The sequence below is a fragment of the Lemur catta genome, chromosome 7 (assembly GCF_020740605.2).
Source record: "Lemur catta isolate mLemCat1 chromosome 7, mLemCat1.pri, whole genome shotgun sequence".
NCBI lineage: Eukaryota > Metazoa > Chordata > Mammalia > Primates > Lemuridae > Lemur > Lemur catta.
In genome coordinates, this window is record NC_059134.1 from 21746039 (window position 1) to 21770140 (window position 24102).

Sequence of the window (24102 nt, forward strand, 5' to 3'; positions counted from 1 at the left end):
TAGATTGTCACAAGGAACGCACAACCTAGATCCTTCACATGCGCAGTTTACAATAGGGTTCTCGCTCCCATGAGAATCTGATGCTGCCACTGATCTGATAGGAGGCAGAGCTTATGCAGTGATGCGAGCTACGGGGAGCAGCTGTGAATACAGAAGAAGCTTTACTAGCTTGCTGCTGCTCACCTCCTGCTGTGTGGCCTGATTCCTAACAGGCCACATACGGGTACCAGTCCGCAGCCTGGGGATAGGGGACCACAGGATCTTGGAGCCAAGTACTGATATGAGGGAAAGTGGGAAAAAAATTGATTGGAGGGGAAGATTACATTAAAATGCTATGCCGTCAGCCTAATATATACACAGCAAACATGTAGACAGAAGAACTGTTTCTTACAAAGTCTTAAACCAAGTATGATCACATCATGATTCAGTTTGAGGACCAGGCACAGCTGAGCTCAAGCCTCAGTTTGACACTGTGTCAAGCCCACGTGCTCTGCTCTGTGGGTACCGTTAATGCTCACATTTAACTCGTAGGGAATGAAGGGAGGCGAAATTTGATAGGAATTCAGATGCTCCGTTAGGTTTTCAGGAAACAATCAGATTGCCTTCTTGGGTAGAGCTGAGACTCAGCACTAATAAATACAGTCAGTTCTCATTGTTCACACTAGTTATGTTCTATAAAGTTACTGTAAACACGGAATTGGCAAATGCTGAACCTTAGTACCATTTGCTCCTAGAGGAAATAAGGGCTAGGTTTCTGTGCGCCTCTGGTCATAACATTTCATCAACCGACCACGGATTCATTGAACTCACAGCCAGCAGCACTGCATATAACTCATGCCTCAATGAAGCTTATCTAACACATTTTCCCGAAAGGCACATCACAGCCTTCACTAGACAGCACTTCAGTCCTATACTTGGAGGTTATTTCAAACAGCAAAATCAGCAAAAAACAAACAAACAAACAAAAAAAACCGCATAACATGTGGCACTAAATAGACTGCAAAAAGGGACACTTGTTTACAGTCTGAGCTGAAACAAGAAGGCAGTGTCACCTTGTTTAGCCTCAGCTGGGAATGTGGGTGTCAGGCAACTCAAATATCTCAGTGCTCTGAGCACGTCCAAAAATGACCACGGGAACACCGCAGGTAGTGATTTGGGATTACAAATAAATTGTAGCAAGTAGGTGAATTCACAAATACAGAGTCTGCAAATAAAGATGAGCCGTACTTCCTAAATTCCTGGTTGATGCGTGGCCCTTTCAGCTTCTTTCCCTGCCCCCAGCACATCCACCAGAGCTCTCTGGGGATCATCTTCAGACATGGTCTTCATCAGGGCTCCTCTCTCCTCTGCAACAGTCTTCAGTTACCCTCTTGTGGCTATTTCCTCTGCGGTCCCAGGAAAAGCTAGTTAACATCTATGCCTGAGTTAACCCAGCTGTGAAACAGTCACAGTGAACACTAACCTCTTAGTCTTGTCCTGTGAATAAAAAATATGTGAAAAGATTAAGTGCCATGATGTAAGATATAATAATTATGTTACTAAGTGTAAATTTTCAATTTGGCCTTTTAAACTTTTCATTTGGCTACTCTCTCCCTACCCCAAGAGCCTCACTTTCCTTCATTCCCCAAAGTGGACTGCAAAACCAGTCTGCTAGCCATGCTCTACAGGTGACCCGTGAGTGCTCTCTTCTCACTCAGCTTTTTTTTTTTTTTTTTTTGAGAAAGAGTCTCAATTCCGTTGCCTGGACTAGAGTGCCATGGCATCAGCCTAGCTCACAGCAACCTCAAACTCCTGGGCTCAAGCGATCCTCCTGCCTCAGCCTCCCAAGTAGCTGGGACTACAGGCATGCGCCACCATGCCCGGCTAATTTTTTCTATGTATATTTTTAGTTGTCCATATAATTTCTTTCTATTTTTAGTAGAGATGGGGTCTCGCTCTTGCTCAGGCTGGTCTTGAACTCCTGAGCTCAAACAATCCGCCCGCCTTGGCCTCCCAAAGTGTTAGGATTACAGGCATGACCCACCACACCTGGCCCTCATTCAGCTTTGATGTAGGTTATTTTCCTTGCTGAAAGTGTCCCTCATCTTCTCTGCTGAGCCCATGCTCTCAGCACTTCCAAATAAACAAAAATTGAACACAAGTATTTACATCTTTACTCTCTCCTTTAATCCTACTAAAATGATAGTACAGGAATTAAAAAGACATAAAACAGCAAGGACAGATAACAGGAAAGAAAACGACAGTATACGGGATAGCAACGTAATTTTGGAAGATGGACAAGTGGCAACTAATTTAGCATGGGGCAGGAAAAAACCCTAAAATCTGACTGCCTATGGAGGAGAGGGCCCTAGAGCCAGTAAGAAGTAAGCCATTTGACACTGCAGAACCCTGGAAAGCATCAGGAATGGAAAGTGCCAGATATTTCTGATGGCAAATATGCAGGGTGGGATTGAAAACAAGAGGGTTGGTTGAAAGTTTGTATAAGGAGTAAGATCCCCAGAACCTTCCCCACCTGTGCCACCCACCTCCTTACCCCAACAGAAGATGGGCACCTTCAAACCAAGGAAACCTGGACGTAAGGGTACCAAGCAACTATGAGGACAGAAGTAAGGGGCTATATTTAAAATAAGGATTAAATAAAGGAATGAGCATGAGACCCTCAGCCCTCTTACAGGCTTAGACTTCCAAAGCAGAATATTGGAAGAGTCCACTCCCAGGAAGCTGATCAGGAGAAAAGACCTACAGATACTGACAATTAGGATTCTTTAAGCAAATGTCTAGCTCCCTACCTACACATCAACTTCCATTCTGTCTTATGGTGTCTTATTGGTGTGTGCGTGTGCGTGCCAACAACCAGACAAGATAAGTAGGGAAATGGAAGACTTAACCTAATAAACCAACTAGATCTAACAGTCATACAGAACTCTCTGCCCAACAGTGGCATACACATTCTTCTCAAGGGCACATGGGACATCGTCCAGGACAGACAATGTGTTAGGCCACAAATTAAGTCTCAATAGATTTAAGAAATAGATATGCAAAATATTTTCTCTGACCACACTGGGATGAAGTTAGAAATTAATAACAGAAGGAAAACTTGGAAAATTCACAGATTTGTGGAAATTAAGCAGTGCACTCTAAAACAACCAATGAGTCAAAGAAGAAACCAGGTTGAAGCATGTATCAGAATTTCATTTGTTTTTAAGGCTGAATGGTATTCCCTTGGGTGTGTATACACATTTTGTTTATGGACATTTGGGTTGTTTCTACCTTTTGGCTATTGAGAACAATGCTGCTATGAATATTGGTATACAAATAAATGAGTCCCTGCTTTCAATTCTTTTGGGTATAAACCTAGAAGTGGAATTGCTGGATTATGTGGTAATTCTTTTTATTTATTTACTTATATTTTAAGACTAAGTCTTGCTCTGTTGCCAGGGCTAGAATGTAGTGGTGTCATCATAGCTCACTGCAGCCTCAAACTCCTGGGTTCAAGTGATCCTCCTGCCTCAGCTTCCTGAGTAACTGGGACTACAGTCATGTGCCAACCACGCCCAGCTAATTTTTTTACTTTTTGTAGAGACGGGGTCTTGCCATATTGCTCAGGCTGCATATGGTAATTTTTTGTTAATGTTTTGGGGAACCACCATACTGTCTTCCACAGTGGCTGCACCACTTTGCATTCCCACCAACAGTGCACCAAGTTGGACAATTATTTTTTCTTTTTTTAAAACTTAATTTTTAATATTATGGTTACATAATTGTTGTATATATTTATAGGGTACCTGTGAAGTTTTGATATAGGCATACAATATATATTACTCAAGTCAGGGTAATTGGGGTATCCACCTCAACCCTTTATCATTTCTTTGTGTTAGGAACATTCCAATTCCACTTTTAGTTACTTTAAAGTATTCCCTAACTTATTGTTTATTATAGGCACTTTGCTGCATTATCAAATATTGTTCAGTCTAACTAACTCTATTTTTGCACCCATTAACCATCCCCACTTTATCCCCCCTCCCTGCTCCCCTTCTCAGCCCCTGGTAATCATCTTTCTGCTTTGTCTCCACGAGAACAATTGTTTTAGTATTTAGCTCCCACATACGCATGAGAATATACAAGATTTGTCTTTCTGTGTTTGGCTTATTTAACTGAACATGTTTTCCAGTTCCATCATGTTGTTGCAAATGGTAGGATTTCATTATTTTTTATGGCTATATAATATTCCATTGTGTATATGTACCACAATTTCTTTATCTATTCATTCATTGATAGACACTTAGGTTGATTCCAAATCTTGGCTACTGTGAATACTGCTGCAATAAACATGGGAGTGCAGATATCCTTTTAATATACTAATTTCCTTTCTTTTGGATATATACCTAACAGTGGGATTGCTGGATCATATGGTAGCTCTACTTTTAGTTTTTTGAGGAACCTCCATACTGTTCTCCATAGTAGCTGTACTAATTTGCATTCCCACCAACAGTGTACAAGGGTTCCTCTTTCTCCACATCCTTGCCTGCGTTCGTTATTGCCTGTCTTTTTGGTAAAAGCCATTTTAACTGGGGTGAGATGATATTTCATTGTAGTTTTGCTTTGCATTTCTCTGATGAGTAATGATGTTTAGCATTTTTTTCATATACCTGTTGGCTATTTGTATGTCTTCTTTTGAGAAATGTCTATTCAGATCTTTTGCCCATTTTTAAATCCAATTATTTGTTTTTTCCTGTTGGGTTTTTGGAACTCCTTATATATTCTAGTTATTAATCTCTTGTCAGATGGGTAGGTTGAAAATATTTTCTCCCATTCTGTGGGCTGTCACTTTACTTCATTGATGGTTTCCTTTGCTGTGCTGAAGCTTTTTAGCTTGATGTGATCCTATTTGTCCAATTTTGCTTTGGTTGCCTATACTTTGGGGGTATTACTGAAGAAGTCCTTGCCCAGATCAATGTCCTAATGCATTTTCCCAATGTTTTCTTTTAGTAGTTTCATAGTTTCAGGTCTTAGATTTAAGTCTTTAATCTTTTTTGATTTGATTTTTGCATATGGTGAGAGATAAGGGTCTGGTTTCATTCTTCTGCATTCCAGTTTTCTCAGTATCATGTATTAAAGAGACTGTCCTTTCCCCAATGTACTTGTCAATTTTGCTCAAGATAAATCCACTATAGATGTGTGGATTTATTTCTGCGTTCTCTATTCTGTTCTATTGATCTATGTGTCTGTTTTTATGCCAGCACTTTGCTCTTTGGGTTACTACAGCTCTGTAGTATAATTTGAAGTCAGGTAATATGATTCCTCCAGTTTTGTTCTTTTTGCTCAGGATGGCTTTGGTTATTCTGGGTCTTTTGTGATTCCATATAAATTTTAGAATTATTTTTTCCATTTCTGTGAAAAATGTGATTGGTACCTTGATGGGAATTGCATTGAATCTGTAGATTGTTTTGGGTAGTATGGACATTTTTAACAATACTAATTCTTCCAATCCATGAGTATGAAATATCTTTCCTTTTTTGGGGTCCTCTTCAATGTTCTATAGTTTTCCTTGTAGAGATCTTTCACTTCTTTGGTTAAGTTTATTCCTAGATATTTTATTTTATTTGTAACTATTGTAAATAGGATTACTTTCTTGGTTTCTTTGTCAGATTGTTTGCTGTTGGCATACAGAAATGCTACTGATTTTTGTATGTTGATTTTATATCTTGCAACTTTACTGAATTTGTTTATCAGTTCTAATAGTTTTTTTTTTGTGTGGAGTCTTTCAGTATTACTAGCTATAAGATCATATCATCTGCAAACAGGGATAATTTGACTTCTTCCTTTCCAGTTTGGATGCCCTTTTTCTCTTGATTGCTATAGCTAGAACGTCCAGTACTGTGTTGAATAATAGTGGTGAAAATGGGCATCCATGTCTTGTTTCACATCTTAGAGGAAAGGCTTTCATGTTTCCCCATTCCGTGTGATACTAGCTGTGGGTCTGTCATATATGACTTTAATTGTATTGAACTATGTTCTTTCTATATCCAATTTTTTGAGAGTTTTTATCGTGAATGGATATTGAATTTTATCAAATACTTTTTCAGCATCAATTGAAATGATCGTATGGTTTTTGTCCTTTGTTCTGTTGATATAAAGTTAACTATTTTTACAAGTCCTTATTAAACAGCCTATTGTATCTGGAGGAGTTCAGTAAAGCATAGTCAAGGTGGAAAAATGCAACCTGAGCTGTGCCTACCCAAATGTTTTACTGCTATACATTCAAGTTCAAGGTAACAAGCCACCTGCCTAATATTGGAGGATAAAGGTGAAAGATTAAGTGACTGAAGTATGTTAAAAGTAGTGTTCTTTCCTAGGAAAGAGGGAGCATGGATGACAGAGTCAATAGAAATGACAGCGAGGCACTGTGGCTTCTAAAATTTCCAGGGTGGCAAGTTCACATGCAAAATCAGTAGAAGCCAGAATTAAGTCCCTTTTAGGTTGCTGATGTAGCCTTAACCACTCCCATGGAGGAAAATACTGAGGAAAAGAGGGGTGAGGGAAGGACGTGAACCAGAAACCCCCAGAGCCATGCAAGCCACTAAAAAACAGAATATAGGCCTGGTGTAGTGGCTCACTCCTGTACTCCTAGCATCCTGGAAGGCTGAGGTGGGGGATTGCTTGAGTTCAAGACCAGCCTGAGGAACATAGCAAAACCCTGCATTTACAAAAAATAGAAAAATTAGCTGGGTGTGGTGGTACGTGCCTGTAGTCCCAGCTACTTGGGAGGCTGAAGCAGGAGGATCGCTTGAGCCCAGGAGTCTGAGGTTGCAGTGAGCTATGATGATACCAGTGCACTCTAGCCCTGGTGACAGAGTGAGGCTGTGTCTCAAAAAAAAAAAAAAAAAGAAAAGAAAAGAAAAGAAAAAGAATAATATAAATTTGGCCTCAAAAAATCATCCCATTTCTAGGCTTTTTCCTCTCATGACCTCCTCCATTAAAATTTTTTTAAAAACATCACAGCCCAGTCTGAATCTTCTATTCTCCTGGTCAGGACATAGGGGCTCAGCATACCTTAGCCCTAGTCCTGAGTAGGGGAGAGTGTAAGGCTGGTGGCAGGCACCCCTCCCTTCCCTAATGAAAAAAGAAGAAGCCCCTCCTATTCCTCAATACCTGCCCTAAAGCTAAAACAAAAAAATTCCTCACTCTTCCTGCCGAAACCTTCCCTCTGGAGAAACTCCCATCCCCCAGCCCTAAAAACTTATATAAGCCCACCCAGACTTCTGGGCAGGGTGACTTCTCTGGTCCCACTCCATGGGACTATGAAGCTTGCCTGGGTCCCTCTCTTGGGACTCATTACCCCAACCTGGGAGCACTCCAATAAAGCCTCTTTACTTATCCCTTTCAATTCTGCTCGTCCTTCTTTCTCTGGCACCGGCCACTCCAAAAAACCTTACAGAGAGGTGGCCAAGTGACATGGACCAAGTGAGAATGAGATGCTGGTTATAGCTATGAGCCCCACCTGGCACTCCTGAAATAGAAAATGCCAGCCCTGCCACTGGGAACAATGTAATTAAAGAAATATTATTTATTTTTAAAAATAAAAGACCTGAAGCAAATTTGGTAATGTCAGAGTTCAGTGGTGCTTGCTAAATATTCTCTGTGTGATTTAAAGATTCCATTTAAAAAACATATTTGAAGAAATGAAGCAGAGACATGTGAATCCATTCAGTCAAGTTTATTGAATTTATGGTGTGCTCAGCACTAGGCAATAACATGAAAAAAATTACAAAACAAGATCTTAACAAGGGAAAAATATACTCTGCACTATATTAATTCCCAATCATTTCCGTGTTGCTTTTTAAAGCATTCTTAGGTCGTTGTGGGGTATGTGGTCTCCCTCTTTCTACATGTCCTCCTAAAGCTTCCGGCACTATCAAATGATGTGCCTGCTGTGATCAACCTAGTGGGGCAGGAAGAGTGGCTTCCTGCGGAGGGTCGTCAGGACTGGGGCCCCATGGTGGAGGAGATGTGCTGAGAGCGAAACCGCCAATCCCAAGGGCTCTGGACACTCACAGTGAATTGTTGAAGGCCAAACTTGGGGAACACAAGAAGGGCTCTGGGTCCCTTACCCCCTCCCCCAGAGGATGTGCTTAAAGTGCTAACACTGTAAGAAAATGACACATTGCTACACGCCATCCTGGGTGCCACCAGATTTGTCATCTCCCTCTTCCTACCTGGCTTGTGCTAACACCAGGCACTGGCACTGCCACGGGCCAGGCCAATGGAAGAGTCTAGTGCCCAGTGAAGAAGGTCCAACATATAACCTAGGATGTCCAAGAGGTTAGGGCAGAGGGGTAGATGAGGGCAGAAAGGTATGCAGCAAAAAGGACTAGTTTATGCTTGGCCAGTGCCCCTGGGCCAGGGGTTGGTTCCTGTGCAAACTGCAGTTTAGTTCTACACAGCTAGCAGGGTCCTAAATTCTCCCTGAGGGAAAAAAGCTACATAGCATAGGAAGGAAATCCATGCAGGGTCCTCCCTGTCCCCCAAGCCCGCATGCCCCCATGCCTATAGTACAAGGTGCTAAGGACCACAGGTGCGGGGTATTCAGCAGGCCATGCCACACTTGGATGCTGGATGACGTCTGAACACACCTGGCCAAAGAGCCCCAGCTGCCTGGGCCCAGTCATCACATGCAGGCCTCCAACCTGAGTTGGCAAGAGGGGCTTAGGGCCAGCTGGCAGCCTGGCCAAGGATACCTGTGCCCCTGTGGGTCAGATCCCAGTGAAACACGTCATGTGCGTGACACAGAGGGCACCCCAGCCAGGCTGGCAAGCAAAAGTGGCAGTGGCATGGCCTCTTCACCCTGGCAACACAGCTAGGCAGAGGATGCCTTGGAGGAGGAGCTGGAGGGTATCTGGGGGCAGAGAGGGCACCCCCAGCTCACAGCCAGATCTCATCACTGCTCACGCTGGACACTCGATAGATGTAGCCCAGCATTGGGAGGCGGATGAAGCCTGTGGGGTCAAAGAGGCACAGGGGACTCAGTAACCCTGGTTCCTGGAAGGTGGGAGAGCCCTCTCTGCCCCTGGGCACTCAGAGGCCTTTGGCATATTCACACATGCACAGGGCTGGGGAGCAGGGGAGGAGGGCAGCGGGCCCCTTCCCCAGTACCTCGGCTGGTGAGGAGGCCGCCAGGCTCCGGGTCCAGGAGCTCTGGCCGGCTGTTGTTCCGAGGCATCTGCTGGTCTGCTGATTTCCCTGTTGGGTGACAAAGGGGCCTGTGCCCAGGACAGGGGCATGCCCGATGGGGCCTTGCCCCTCCTAAGCACCAGGATCTCTCTTTTTCTCAGAAGCACCTGCAAACAGCAGGGGCCTGGATGTACCTCTGGGATCTGGAGTGAGGTCGTTGAGCTGAAGGTTGGATGGGAGGGACATGTTCTCCCGTGGCAGGCGCACGTTGTTGAGTTTCAGGTTGTTGGAGTCACTATGGGCAGACAAAGGTTGGGATATGCCCTGGCACCAGCAGGCACAGGTTCTTCCACTGGGGCCTATTCCAGACCTACCAGAAACCCTGGGTTCCCACACATCCCATCCTGCGTTTCAGTTCAGTCCGTCCACCCAGCCCCGGGAAGTTACCTAGAGACCAGAGATGGGCGCCGGGACGGGCCTGAGGAGAAAAAACCATGCCACCGATTCTCAGTGTGCCCTCCCACGCGGGGCTCTGCGTCCCCTGCCCTTTCAGACCAGGACCCTCAGGCAAGTCTCTCAAATGCCCAGCCTGGGTTCCCAGGGCCTGACTCTGCTACCCAGGACACATGTTGTCCTACCCACAGCCACACCCTGGAAGTGCTCTGCCACTTGTGAGAGATGACCTGTTCTGCCCAGCCACCCCAACCTCACTGCCACTCCCTTAGCCACCCTCTTCCCCCAACACCCCTGGCCCTACCTTTGCTCTTCTTCTCTTTCCTGCAGACCAGGCAGGCCACCAAGGTGCTGAACCCCACGAGGGTGCCCAGGGCAAGCCCTCCAGCTACAACAATGCCCAGCAGTGGCACTTCTACCCGGGTAGCCAGGAGCCCTGCAAGTTGTCTTCTGGTTAGGTTCCAAGTGGGTAGTGCCTCAACCCCGAAATGCTGTAGGAACTACTCTGTCCTCCTTGCCCAAGGTGGATGGGGACAACTCACCCACAAGACCCACCCAAAGGGCAACAAGTCCTCCCATTTCTGCACCCTGGTTCCTGCGCTCACCTGAGCCTTTGCTGGGTGAGTTGCTGGCAATTCTCACCTGGGGCCGGCAGGGAGGCACTGGTGACACCCACGTCATTGGTGGCCACCACCGAGAGGTTGTGTGCCAGGCTGTGGAGCTGCAGCTGCACAGTGTGGTTGGTGAGCCAGGGGTAGTTCTGGGCATCCAGCACCAAGAAGTCAGAGGTGTTGACAGTCACTGGCCCATCCTGGTCGATCCAAGTGACATTGGCAGGTGGGTTGGCACGCACCAGGGCAAACAGGACAACCAGGAGGCCTGGGCCCTGAGCTTCCTGGTACTTGGCCCCGACCTGGGCAATCTCCGGCTTAACTGGTACAAAGCAGAGGCCAACACGCTCTCACCACAGCACCTCATGTTTCTGGCCGTTTCTTCCCAAACCCAAACCTAGGTGGGAGCCAGGAGCCTGGACCCCTCCTCAGAGGGGGCACTGAGAAATGGGATGGCTGGGTCTGCCAGAGAGGCAGCACTTACCAGCGATTAAGAGTATAAATACTAGAGCCCAAATATCTGGATTTGAATCCTGGCTCTGTGTCTTGCCAGCTGTAGGACCTTGGGCATATTGCTTAACTTCTTTGTGCCTCAGTTTTCTCATTTGTGAAATGGCATAACAATAGCAATCACCTCATAGGATTATTGTGAGGATAAGGTGAATTAGTTATTTGCAAAGTGCTTAAGTGTTTATTAAATGTCCTGCCAACCACCTGCCTGGTGGCTTCTGGGAGTCCCTAGGCAGAGAATCTCTCCCCGCCCGCCTCAGGGGCACTCACATTGCACATTGAGGATGACGGAGGCGTTGGCTGACTGGCCACTGCCCGGGTCCTGCAGGGAGCAGTTGAGCTCGTGCTGGGCCCGCTGGGCAGTGATGGTAAAGGTGCTGGTGCCCCCAGAGAAGGCCTCCCCGCCCACGCTCAGCAATCTCGAGGTACTGGCCTCCTGCAGCTGTCCATCCAGGTACCATGCCAATCGGGGGGTGCCAGAGCCCCCTGCCACCCGGCAGGTGAAGGCGTGGCGCTCATTCTCCCGAAGTGCCCGCTCAGCCCAGGTCTGACCATCTATTTGTGGCGCCAGCTCCCCCCAACCTGGAACACAGCAGAGGGCCTCTGGGAAGGGCTGGAGGAGGGTTGGTCCCGTTCTCTGACCAGGATGAAGTAATTACGGAGGGGCACAAGGCTCAGAGCCAGGGCACCTGGGTTCTCTCACCAGGGACTGGCTGGACCTAGGGTAGGTGGGCGAGGGGAACTAGGTTCCAGAGTGGGTGTCCCGACTGACGGTGTAGCAAGGAGAGGAGAGAGGAGGCTCTGGACCCCAGAAGTGCTTGGTGGAGGAATAAACAGGGGTGTACCTGAGCTCAGGAGGGCTGGCAGGAGCAGCAGTGTGTGCGAGAGGATAGCTGGGCCTGGAGGCAGCGCCATGGTGGCCCGGGCCGGGGCCCCAGGCTGCTGAGAGAAGGGGGCGGGCCTCGGTGTCAGCCAGGTGAGGGCACGCAGGCCTAGCAATTCCTCCAGGAATTTACTCTCCAGAAACAAAAAGAACCATGCACGGAAACACAAATGTAGACAGCCCACGGTGGCGAAGGCATGGACACGAACAGCAAAGCCCAAAGGCACAGACCCACCCAGCATGTACCCGGCCACCTAGCGGGTGCAGAACCAACCACTGACTCCAGGGGACAAGCAGGTGCACACCCGCAGAAACACAGAAGCAACGAGCGCCAGCGCGGCCGCACCGTGCCCAGACACACACGCACGCTCGAGCCACACGCGCCCCTCCCGCAAAGGGAGCGCCTACCTCCTCACCCCTCCTCTCCCCGACCCCGTTCCCCCTCCCATCTGTCGCCCTGCGCCCCGTCCCTATCCTAGTTGCTCAGGTGGATTTGGGCGGGAGGGGAAGGGGTGGGGGTGGGGTCGCGGAGGCTTCCTGCCCCCGCCCCCCGGGCGGCTCACCTGGCTCCCTCCCCGCGCGCAGCCGGAGCAACTGCTCAGGTCTGATGAGCACCGCAGTCCGCTGCAAGGGCGGGGGCTGCGCCAGGCAGGGCCAATCGATGGCCGACCACGGGCCCGCCGCGCCCTCCCCCAGGGCCCCACGCCGCGTGCACCCGAGTGCGCTTCTGCCCGTGCGTGGGCGCGTGGGCGCGACGCAGCAGCAGGCGAGTCGGTGAGGCCCGTGCAGCTTTATTGGTTCAGGGCCCCTCCCGCCCCCTCGGCCGCGGGCTCCCAGGCCCAGCGGCGCTCAGCGCCCGTTGCGGGGGCCGCGCAGCTGCCCCATCATGTCAGCCAGCATGCGGTTGCACAGCGCGGCGTAGGGGTTGAGCAGCACCAGCTGGCGCCGCGCGAAGGGGCTGCCCAGCCGCGCCGCCCGCTCGAAGTCCCTGCGGGCATCGTCGTCCCGGCCCTGCAGCCGCGCCAGGAGCCCGCGCTGCACGAAGCTCTGGCGGGCGGCGCGGCCTCGGCCGCCGCTTAGCTCCACGGCGCGCTCCAGGTCCTCCAGGGCGCCTGCGGGACGGGAGGCGGTCAGCGGCAGCCCTGGGCGGCAGGTGCAGGAGCTCCTCCCCTCGCCCCCCGCCACCTGTAGCCGCGCGGATCACGGCAATCCTTGGTGGTCCCTGAGGCTCCGGGCACCGCCATTTACAGCCCGTCTGCTGCACATGCAGACATTTGATGTTGGAGGTAGGGATTTGTTATCCCATTATGCAGCCGGAGACTGGAGGAGTTGGGAAGACTTGCCCCGGGCTGCACAGCCACTTGGAACAGGTTCCTATTATTTTCCACCACCAAAACATCAACGTTGCGGGAGGATTGTGAATGGTGACTGTTTTGAATCTGGTCCATTGTCAGGCAAGTAGCAGGCAAGTCATTCCACACGTGTTTTGTGTTTTTTTTTCCTCCTTTAGGTAGCTAATCCGCACATAAATTATTAATCATCTACTATGTAACAGGTGACTGACTCAATCCCAGGGTTCAAAAATTAACCAGGCGCGGTGGCTGGGGCTTGTAATCCCAACTACTGGTAAGGCTGAGGCAGGAGGATCGCTTGAGGCCAGGAGTTCAAGACCAGCCTGGGCAACATGGCGAGACCATGTCGCTACAAAAAATAGAAATATTCGCCAGGCGCGGTGGCGGGTCAGTAGTTCCCAGCCACTCAGGGAGGATCCCTTGAGCTCAGGAGTTCAAGTCCAGCCTGGGTAACAAAGCGAGACCCCCCCCCCCACCCCGACTCTAAAAAAAATTTTTTTAATTAAAAAAAATTGTAATTAACTGCACAACCATTTCTTGCAAAGACAATAAAATCAGTTTCTCATTCTTTTGAGGGCTTTTTGCATTGCTTGTTAAAATGTGGTACAGCTCCTCCCCAGTTTCCTGGACTGATTGCCTTTCCTCAGTCTCTCATTATCTCCTTGATCTTCACTATTTTGTATCTGATTCCTTGGAAGGGGGTCATGGGAGCCAGGGCTGACCTGCACCGTTTTTATTTTTATTATTCTCACAAAATATTAATACTTGGGTTAGGCCTCAGAACCTCAGGCAGCCAGGTGGTGTCTTCTGTAAGGCCACCCAGGCTGTTTTCATCCCGCTCTGCTTCAGTTCACTAAGGCTCTCTAGTCTCCTAAAGAGCCTGACAAGGCACCTGGGGCGTTCCAGCACTGTCCTGGAGCAAGGCTGATCTTCCCTGTCTTGGGTCTTTATGTGTCTTGGTTCCTTAAACCCACTCAGGCTGCTGGGAAGCTCTCAGGTCGCAGCATTCCTTGGTTTCCCTCCGAGGAAGGAGCTGATCTGGAGGAATCAATCACCTCCGCACCTCTCTGGAGTTTCGGCCTCAGGCTGTCCCCAGAGGTCTGGGGCACACAAGCCTGGAAAGGGGGCTCTAGGGATTCCCCATTGTTCCTGGAATGGAGTCCAAACTCCCCAGCCTGGCATTTCTGGCCCTGGGAGCACCTGCACCATCACTGGTCCTAACAAGTAGTTCCCTACTAGGCTTCCATAGTTTACACCTTCCCGTCAGCCTGGTCCCCTCTGTCACACTGTCCCCAGTCTAGCCAGAGTAACCTGAATACAGCGGGTTTGACCCAGTCACTCCCCTGTTAAAATCCTTGAGTGATCACCTGTGTTTTCAAGACAAAGTCCAATCTCAGCCTAACACTCCCAAGGTCTTCACCATCTGACCTCTGCCTACTCCTCCGGGCTCAGCTCTCCATTCGTCCTCCACTCCAGCCAGCCTGGAAATCTGACGTTCCCTGTACCTGTGCATACCTCTGGACCTCCACAGACTCTACCTTCTCCCACTCCCTCCCACTCACCCAGCTAACTCTTACTCATCCCTCAAGACTTGCCCTTCAGGAAGAGGTCCCATGCTGACCCCTCTCAAACTTGCTTTGCTGGTATTGTGTATGTGTCTCTTCTACCCCCAAGACTGGGAGCTCCTTGAGGAGCAGTATCATGTGGCGATTAAGAGCACACACTCTGCAGCCCTGCCACATGCTTCAAATCCCAGCTCTGCCACTTCCCAGCTGTACGATAGTGGACAAGTTACTTAACATCTCCATGCTTTGGTTTTTTCATCTAGCAAACAGAATAGTGCATATCTTTTAGGGATGTTGCGAGAATTAAGTGTGTTACTACAGCTTATGTGTAAAGTGCTTAATGCCTGGCACATAATAACCGCTATATAAGTTAGCTGTCAATCGTGTACCATTTATCTCCTCAGCACCTGGCCTACTGCCTGACACATCGTAGGTTCTCATTAAGTGTTCCTTAAATGAATGAATGGGATGCAATCTCTTCTGACTTTCAAACAGCCCCATGAGATTAGCAGGACCCATGATACATCTCATACTTTATACGCAAGAAGACAGGCTCCAGAAGAGTTTAGTGACTTCCCACCCCTCAAAGCCTAGTTCCACAACCACTTCATCTCTGGTCTGTGCCTTCTGGGGGCCACTTCTGCAGAGGCTCCAGGGCATCTCCCCTTACCTGCCACATCTCCCTGAAGTCGCCGGGCCTGGGCTCGGTTGTTGTAGGCTGATGCCCTCTCAGGCAACAGGCAGATGGCTTGGCCAAACCTCTCCAGGGCTGTGCTCAGGTCCCCAGCCTCTGCTGCCATCACCCCTTGCAGCTCCAGGGCCTTGGACTGCTCCAACTGTGCTTGAGGGAAAACCCCATCTGTGCCAGGGAATGAGCCAGGAGGAGGGGACAGGTGTGCAGTCAGGGCAAGAAAAAAAAAAGCCACCTCAGGCTTTGGAATCTCAAGATCTGAGCCAGAGGCTGGGCGTGGTGGCTCATGCCTGTAATCCTAGCACTCTGGGAGGCTGAGGTGGGTGGATCGCTCGAGGTCAGGAGTTCGAGACCAGCCTCAGCAAGAGCGAGACCCCTGTCTCTACTAAAAAAATAGAAAGAAATTGGCTGGACAACTAAAAATATATATAAAAAAAATTAGCCGGGCATGGTGGCACATGGCTGTAGTGCCAGCTACTCGGGAGGCTGAGGCAGTAGGATCGCTTGAGCCCAGGAGCCCAGGCAACAGAGTGAGACTCTGTCTCAAAAAAAAAAAAAAGATCTGAGCCAGAGCTGACTGAGTGTGGGTCACAGCAGGGATCAGTTGCAGTGTTTGGGGTTAGTGGGAGCTGAGGTCACCAAGGCTGGGAGCTAGCACTGCCTAAGTTCCAAAGGGACCTGGGAAAGGGATCTTGGTTGGCTCCCCATTGCCAAGAGAATGAAGCCCAAACTCCTTAACCTGTAGTTCAAGAACTTGCACAAGGTCACACAACCCATAAATTGCAGAGCTTGGATTGGAACCCAGGTCTTTTTGGCTCCTAAGCCTGTCCACATTTTGCTCTACTACACTGCCTTTTACACAAAGGCCACCATGACATTCACAAGTCATGAAAATCACTTCTTATGTACCTCTCAGTTTTTCAGTCTGAAGTTTCATTAAGACTTAGTCTTCCACTCCTGCAGAAACAAATGGCATTAAAAACTTCATTAGGGAATAATGGAAAAGCCACTTAGCTCAGTGCTTGGCTTGTAAAAAGGTTTAATAAATGCAGGCTGAGCCTAGTGGCTCATGCCAGTAATCCTAGCACTTTGGGAGGGCAAGGCAGGTGAATTACTTGAGGTCAGTAGTACGAGACATCATCTCTACAAAATGTAGAAAAATTAGCTGGGCGTGGTGGTGTGTGCCTGTAGTGTCAGCTACTTGGGAGGCTGAGGCAGAAGGATCACTTGAGCTCAGGAGTTTTAGGTTGCAGTGAACTATGATCATGCTACTGCCCTCATGCCCAGGCAATAAAGCAAGACCTTGTCTCTAAAAAACAAAACAAAATAAAACAAAAAACCTGCTAGTTCTGCTTTTTATATTGTAACCACTGACTCAAGTGAGCCACCATTCCCTGCCCTGCCCTGTCTTCCATTCTGTGGTGGTGGGGTGATAGTCTCTGTTATGACACAGATGTGAGAGTTTAACATCACCCGACACAATTAAGCTTGGATCATGGAATGAATTAAGTGGTAAGTTCAGAGGTGTAAGAGCTGATTGCTTTCTCCTCTTGAAAGAATGTCTCTCACTAAACCCCTATCAGTGCACTAAGGATCAGCCAACCTGATTCCAATCTCAATCATAACCCAAGGGTCATGGAACAAGGGGCCTGTAAGATCTCCACCCTCTGCCACTCTCAGGAGGCCAGCAGGCCAGCCTATGTGGAGAACTACACTTCAGGCCAAATGCTCACCTTCATCTAGTTCTTCCTTTTCTGCTTCTCCTAGGTCCAACTCATCTCCAAATGGGGTGTCAGGGTTGAAGATGGCGTGCAACACTGCCTGATCATTTGGAGTCCCCATGGTGCTCAACTCCAAAATCCCAAAAGGTGACTCAGGATGAGAGAAGAGGGAGGAAAGGGGGTAGGTGCTGAGCCTCCAACAGGCAGTTGATCTAAAAAGAGGAGGTTCTGTTTGAGGACCATCCCCTCAAGAGGAGTGTCTCCCATTCCTTGGCTATAGTGTAAACTCAACCCCCTTGGGCCTAGGGTTAGTGATCCTGGCTGGCAGAATATTTACAATTATTTCTCAATACTTCCCACCCCCCACAGAATAAACAAATCCAGTTTCAGCCTTAAGGTGGAGTAGAGCAAAGAAGTGTTCAGCTTTTCCCTGAAATGCTTTCATTTTATGCACGAGAAAAACTGTTAGAAGCTGCTGCTTGACCTCCCCTGAATAAAAGAGGGGGGATATGTAAAAGGTAAAAGGACTGTTCCTTTGTCCTCTTGACCCCTTCCTGAATGTACATCATTGATGAGCAAAAGGAGAAAATACAGTCAGTGTGAGCTGGACACAGCTGTGCACACCTGTAGTCCCAGCTACTTGGGAGGCTGAGGTAGGAGGGTCGCTTGAGCCCAGGAGCTCAAGGCTGCAGTGAGCTGTGATCGAGTTATGCACTTCAGCCTGCGTGATGGAGGGAGACCCCATCTCTAAAAAAAAAAAATTAAAAAGAGAGTCAGTGTGGAGTGGGACCTAAAGGTAGGCTACGGGGGAATGATTTAGTGACTCCACCTTAAAAGAAAGGACTGTGGAAGGTACTTTGAACCAGGTCACAGGCCACGCCCCTCCTCCCACACCCACCAAGGCCAAAAGGAATCTCAACCCTGTGCAGCAATAAACTTGACATGTTTATTAATTAAACTATCACTTAAATAAAAAAAAGTGCATAGAAAATAAACATGTTTAAAAACTCCTTTTTTTTTACAACTATGTACACTTTTTACTTTTACATTCAGTCTTTCGTAGAGAGCTTTCAGCATTATTATTTTTTGAACTATTAAAGTATTTTCCTTCATCCCTGTCACAGGGAGTTAACACTGATGGACTTTAGACACATTTTCCTTTTATTTTTTCTCTTTTTGTCTAACCAGAAGCTTGGAAGAACACAAGGAAAAAAAAAAAAAACAAAAGATCTGTTATACATGATAAAGTTGTCAAGAAATGTCTTATTTCTAGAAAAGAAGCTTGTCATCTGTTGAGCTCTTGAAACAATTATTCAACTACCTGTATTTACTAAAGAGACTGTTAAAGTTCAATAAAAGAAACACCACAATTCTATTTTCTTGGTTGAAAGACAGAACTAGAGTACCTCGGAACAAGATACCAGGAAAGCACAGAACACAATTTTCCCCTAAATGCAGGTGGTAACCCCAACATTCATAACCAAAAATAGAGAAACAAGGAGTACAGGTACTGACTGGCAACATTCATGGGCAGAAAAAAATCCAGGTGACACCATTTCTGCATTTCTCTCTGATCCTAGGAATAGACTTTTTTTTACCATCCCTTTATTGTTTGGGTTTTCCCCCATTTTGGGAATCAGAGGAATGCTAGCCTGACGTTTTCCTGCCACTACTAGCAACTGTAACACAATCCTTATCTATAGTGTTAAGAGAATTAAAAGCCATGGACTGAACTAGGCTTTGTTACATGGTGCATTACTATATTAGTTCCTATATATATCATATTTATATTTATTTGAAAACCAAAACAAACAAAAAGTTGCAAGTTTTCAGAGTGTGAGACTTGACTGGTATTCATGATACGGCACAAAACCATCTGCTCAATAACCTTGTATTGCTTAAAAATGAAGGAAATGAAACATAAAATTACACCCAGCCCTTTGCAATGACCCGCTTTTCCTTAAAAACAAAAACAACTTGATTTCTATTAAAAAAAAAATCCCAAATCAAACTTAAAAGTTAACATCTGACAAGGTTTTGACCTTTAGTATTTTCAGATATTGATTGAACGTCAGTCCTTTAGAAAGATACATTCATTAAAAGATTTTTTTTTTGTTTTTTTTTTTTTGTGTGTGTGTTGTTGTATTTTTTTTTTTTTTTTTTTTTTTTAAATCAAGGGAGCTGCATGGTACTCACTGCATTGGCCGGGGGTTTGACAGAGGCGAGCAGGGTGGTGGGCTAGGTCCCGGTCTGGTTGAAAACGTATAGCTGCCAGGGCTTCCCCCTTAATTCTTATTGGCCTAAAAACAGGAGGGGCTGTGCTAAAGATGGTGGGTGGCCAAGGAGGGAGCCAAGGGACCAAGTTCCGGCCAAAGGGTCAGCGCCATGCAGCTGTTCTGGTTACACAGTTGTCACTGGCCACCAGGAAATGCAGCCACAACAGGTTCTAGCAGCAAAGCTATAAGTGAGCTGGCTCTCACTGAGAACTGACCAGGTTTGCAGCTATTACTCCTTAGGGATTTGGGATGCCCCTTGGGGGATTCTTGGGAATGACCCACCACAATTCCTCAATCTGCATTTTTGTGCGGATATTCCCTCAGTCACTTTCAAAACAAACTCAGACGTGTTTGGGAGATAGCTGTGCCACTTTTGCCTTCTTTCCCTCGAGTAGGGAAACTTTAGCTTATCCCCCAAGTTGCTGGCAGGTATGCTGAAATTTTGGCAATGGACTCAAGGCTGAGCTATAAGAGGAATTTCTCATTTCTGTGGTTGACAATTAGGGGGAGGAAAGGCAAGGCAAACCATCTGCAGCTGGCAGGAGAAGGAAAGATGTGGGTCCCTCCCCTGTCCTCAGGGTTTGGGGTTGGTAGAGAGAACGAGGAGGGGGCTCACAGTACAGCATGGCCTAGCAGGGCAGTAACTAGGTCTATTTAGCTGAGTTTTCCCCACTCCCTGACTGGCCTTTGGGTCTTTCTCAAGGTGAATTCATGACCCATCAGTGCATTAATCATTTCAGTAACAAATGCAGCTTAAGTTTTTTTCTTAAAAAAAAATAGGAATACAAGGATTTACCAAAAAACCTCACACAGTGCAATAATAAAGGAAACCAGACACTAGTGGAACCCCTAGGGCCACTGCATCTTGTTCATGGGCAAAAGGAGGGAGGGAGGTGAGGTCTGGGTAGAGTGCTTTTCCCCAGTCCCTTGCTGGCACTTCTCCACGATGACAAGGAAGTCTCTGCCATCCTGGCCACAGTGCTGGGCTCCCTGCATGACAGTGAAAACAGTGATAATGTTCCAGCAAAGCCACCAGACAAAGTTCTTAAGGTCACGGAAGAAAAGGGAGCCCAGGATGGAAGGCACAGCAGAGCCATGAGTCCTGGGTCAGAGAGTGCTGGGCTGAGTCGTATTGCTTTGCTAGACTTCCATAAGAATGGGCTTCTTGCGGCGGCGACAAAAGGGTGCCCCACCCTCTACTTGGACTGCACTACTCTGAAACCTTGTGGCAGAGGCAGAGAAAAATCTGCTTTATCGTGAGTGGTCAAACTGTGCTTCAGTTTCAACGGGCTGCCCCAAAAGAGGGCACAAGGTGATCAATGGGTTCTTTGCAGGTATGAGGACTTGGTGGGCAGAGGGAAAGGAAAGGAAATGACCTATGAGGCAGATGGTGATGGAAAATGTCAAGTTGCCATTCAACTTGTTGGTTGCTAACTCTGAAGTAGGAAAGATGAGGGAAATGTAAAAGATTACTGTCTTTCACCACTCTGGAGCTAGTGCCGGAAAGGAGAGAGACAGTATGGGAAAGAGGAGAAAGTGTTGTGTCAAGATACTACTATAGCCTTTTGAGGAGCTTCAATAGGGGAAGGAGGGGAGTGTCCCAGTGGAGTTGGGGGACCTTCCTTCTCCATTTATTGTCAAAGAGCAAACTCAGGAAACATTTATGTCAACAGGGCACAAACAAGCTACACATTAAACAACAAAAAGCACACCTTCCAGGGGGAAGTTGGGCAGGAAAAACCAGACTTTGTGTGTACAGCTGAATATTTTCTCTAACTTCATCCTATGAAAATAAAAAATTATTAAAAACCGATCTTCTTTTAAATTAGGATAATACCGCGGTTTAAAAAATAGCCTTGTCATAAGTGCTTCTCCCTATGAAGTGCTTCTCATAGAAAAATATACAAAATATATTTACATTTATAAAACCTTAAATAGTAAACTGTAAACAGAACAGAGTAAAATCCAATGACTTAATTTAACAGGTTCAGGACACTGTCTTCGGGGAAGGAAGAGAAGAAACATTTGATGCTGTTTTGACCACATCCTAAGGAGTAATCAGGGCAGTAGTGTCATTTAATTTACTTTATCCATGGATTGTGCACAGGTGGCAGAGTTCCCTCAACACAAGGTGGTCTAGTCCCCAAGTTTTGGGCCTTGAAATCTGATTAGTGTTCTGCCTTCAACTGGGCATTGACCGTTTAAAAATTAAGTCTTCCTATGTCTTAACAAGGGGAAAATAAAGTAATCATGTCCTAGGAATGGGGCCCAAGGGTCATCCTGGTTGTGATGCTCTGGTGGTTGCATGATTCAGATCCTATTTAAATAATCTTTTTCCTCTTCTAAAAAAAATCATGCTACATATATTTCTTTAAAACTCTCAGTGGAGCTTTATGAAAACTTCTCCAAATTCTGTCTGGTTGTGACCAATGGCTCCTGTCCACTTCCCCAGCTGGAGTGCTTACAGGCTCAGGGAACGTTTGCAGGCACATCCTATGCCCAACAGGGAGTGTCCTTGAGCAAGGAGTCAATCTCCCCTACCACCCAGAAGGAAGAATGGGAAAGCAGTGGGATGGAGGACAAGGGAGAGGCAGAAAGAGGAGTGAAGAGAAGGAATGGGAGAGGGAAGCCGCTCCTACTGTCAAGAAAGGTGACTGACTGAGCTAAGGCTCCTGGGGATAACACTCCCACTTACAGCCCACAGGGTCAATGTTTGGTAATTAATTGGCACAACCCCAAGACAGCCTTTTGACACCAGAGGTGCTAGGAATCCTGTCTCCCAGCCAGAAGTGAACTCTCAAGTGGGACGATAGGGAAAACCACCAGACCTCTGTTTATTCAACAGACGGCCACAGGTGGGGCCTGGCTGACAAACTGTCAGGTGTCCAACCAACCTGTATTAGGGGCTTTGCCTGACCCTTCACTTATAGTGCTTGGGGAAGGGCCAAGGTGAGGATGGCAACTTATCTCTGAGGAGATGTTCAGCCCAATCTCCTGACATAACTAACCCTCTATAGGCTCCTTCCAGGCAAGTCTGCTAGGGACCCCATTTCCACTTATGAACAGCAAACAATCTGAGGGGCCCCAGGAGAAAGTCAATCATGGATCTTTTCTTCAAGACCTCAACTCTCTCTCCAGGACTACGATCACATGTATAATGTGAATACAGGACATAAGGGAGCTCAGCCATCACAGAGGCCTCTCAACCGTGCCCACTCAATCCTGGAGCTCCTAGCTGCTGGAAAAGACCTTCAGCATTGCTTGGATGGCCCTGGGTCCTAGTACTCCAACACTGGGGGAGAAGAGCAGCTTTAGTTTAGGAACTTCCGGCATTTCTTGGCGCCACAGTTGCAGGGCAGCTTGTTGCTGGCATCCTCAATGGGGAACTTATAGTCATAAGTGAGTTCCTCTCCTCGGTAGATCTTACGCATGGCAAAGATGACAATGTGCTTCTGCCCATCAATATTGATGACTCGAGAGTAGCAGTTAGGCTCACAGGAGTGATTGATGAAGCGTGCAGCATTTCCATGCATGGTGGCATCCACTACCTCTGAGTCATCAATTCGGAACATGTAGCAACCAATGCCCTATACATAGAGGAGAAAGGAGAAAAACTCATTATTTCTTATAAACTCAGGTTTAAGAACATTTCCTAACCTTCTCCTGATGTTACCTATAGCCATTGATAAAATTTCTTCTAGTAAAATTTCCAGATTTCTCCCAGCACCTATCTTTTAAGATACTTCCATGAGGAGCTCCTAGATTACAGGCACTAGATTAGGCTTCTCAATGTCTCCACAGGAAAGATTAACTTGTACAGCTGTGTGCTTTTGATCCTAGGATCCACTCAGACAAACTTTCAAAGAGTATCTTTCTGTACTCATCTTTAGAGTGGATTCTGAACTTTTAGTGGGCACACTGCAAAATTTCAGAGATTAAAAAAAAAAACGGCCTTTGAATTGATAACATAAACTATTTCTTTTGGGATCTAGGGTTCATACTGATAGTTGATGTTCTCTTTCTATAGCAAAACAAAAATGGGTGAGTTAAAGTGAGAGACTCACCTTGCTGTCGTAATACTTCTCTCGCTTGTCAGTCTGGATGGAACGGATCACATTGCCGGCATACTCAATCACCATCTCACCTGCGTCAATGTTTCTCTTACAGAAAAGACCCCGGCCATGGATGGGAGACCTAGGACAAAGATGGAAAAGAGATCAGACACAAATTTTTCGGCCAGGCGAGGTGGCTCACACCTATAATCCTAGCACTCTGGGAGGCCGAGGTGGGAGGATTGCTTGAGCTCAGAAGTCCGAGACCAGCCTGAGCAAGAGCGAGACCCCGTCTCTACTAAAGATAGAAACAAATAGCTGGGCATGGTGGCGCGTGCCTGTAGTCCCAGCTACTTGGGAGGCTGAGGCAGGAGGATCTCTTGAGCCCAGGAGTTTGAGGTTGCTGTGAGCTAGGCTGATGCCATGGCACTCTAGCCTGGGCAACAGAGCGAGACTCTGTCTCAAAAAAGCAAAAAACAAATTTTTCAAGTAAGGTTAATTGTGTAACTTCTAATCTGTTAGTTACCCAGGAGAGACATACATTTGAGAAAAAAAAATCTGGACCCATTTGATTTGTGTATATTATTTGTTCTAACAAATGGCCAAAGATGAAAGATTTCTTCATTCTGTGGCCCATTAGAAGTAGCAATATTTTAATCCTTATTATGTTAAATTCCTTATTCAACACAAGGAGTTACAGGATCCCAAAATATCAGGTTCAACTAATAATATCTATAAAAACCTCACTTACTGAGGGAGGTCACTCCGGCATTTGGTCCTTTTTGATTTTGGAAAACTTCATTAGTTTTCTATAATT

At 47.1% G+C, this 24102-nt stretch overlaps 3 protein-coding genes across 5 annotated transcripts in view; all 3 read right to left on the reverse strand.

Moving 5' to 3' along the window:
* Positions 1-7702: 7702 nt before the first annotated feature.
* TMEM25 (transmembrane protein 25) lies at positions 7703-12308 on the reverse strand. The gene is made up of 8 exons (XM_045556362.1): positions 11591-12308; positions 11016-11327; positions 10267-10557; positions 9929-10060; positions 9619-9649; positions 9366-9466; positions 9154-9240; positions 7703-8996 (listed from the first exon to the last, which is right to left on the reverse strand). Exons 1-8 carry the CDS (start codon positions 11868-11870, stop codon positions 8923-8925), a joined length of 1308 nt encoding a protein of 435 aa, XP_045412318.1. The 5' UTR covers positions 11871-12308; the 3' UTR covers positions 7703-8922.
* A 95-nt stretch (positions 12309-12403) lies between these two features.
* Positions 12404-17243, reverse strand: TTC36 (tetratricopeptide repeat domain 36). Its single transcript, XM_045556363.1, has 3 exons — positions 16970-17243; positions 15216-15404; positions 12404-12740 (listed from the first exon to the last, which is right to left on the reverse strand). Exons 1-3 carry the CDS (start codon positions 17076-17078, stop codon positions 12478-12480), a joined length of 561 nt encoding a protein of 186 aa, XP_045412319.1. The 5' UTR covers positions 17079-17243; the 3' UTR covers positions 12404-12477.
* Positions 17244-17881: 638 nt separating this feature from the next.
* KMT2A (lysine methyltransferase 2A) overlaps positions 17882-24102 on the reverse strand; it is a 79797-nt gene continuing 73576 nt past the window's right edge. For all 3 annotated transcript variants that reach the window (XM_045556364.1, XM_045556365.1, XM_045556366.1), the window contains 2 exons: positions 23298-23427; positions 17882-22820 (listed from right to left, as the gene is read on the reverse strand). In XM_045556364.1, the coding sequence (XP_045412320.1) occupies positions 22545-22820; positions 23298-23427 (406 nt within the window). In that variant the 3' untranslated portion in view covers positions 17882-22544. The remainder of the gene's footprint in view (positions 22821-23297; positions 23428-24102) is intronic.

What these genes read in the sequence shown, in the direction of transcription:
- TMEM25 (XM_045556362.1), bottom strand. Translation starts at nt 11,870, where the DNA reads ATGCTGGGTGGGTCTGTGCCTTTGGGCTTTGCTGTTCGTGTCCATGCC. An exon ending in CGCCCATCTCTGGTCTCTAG is followed by an intron (nt 9,467 to 9,618) that starts GTAACTTCCCGG and finishes GTCTGCCCATAG; the next exon opens with TGACTCCAACAACCTGAAAC. An exon ending in CGGCCTCCTCACCAGCCGAG is followed by an intron (nt 8,997 to 9,153) that starts GTACTGGGGAAG and finishes TTGACCCCACAG; the next exon opens with GCTTCATCCGCCTCCCAATG.
- TTC36 (XM_045556363.1), bottom strand. Translation starts at nt 17,078, where the DNA reads ATGGGGACTCCAAATGATCAGGCAGTGTTGCACGCCATCTTCAACCCT. An exon ending in AAAGGAAGAACTAGATGAAG is followed by an intron (nt 15,405 to 16,969) that starts GTGAGCATTTGG and finishes TCCCTGGCACAG; the next exon opens with ATGGGGTTTTCCCTCAAGCA. An exon ending in ACTTCAGGGAGATGTGGCAG is followed by an intron (nt 12,741 to 15,215) that starts GTAAGGGGAGAT and finishes CCCGTCCCGCAG; the next exon opens with GCGCCCTGGAGGACCTGGAG.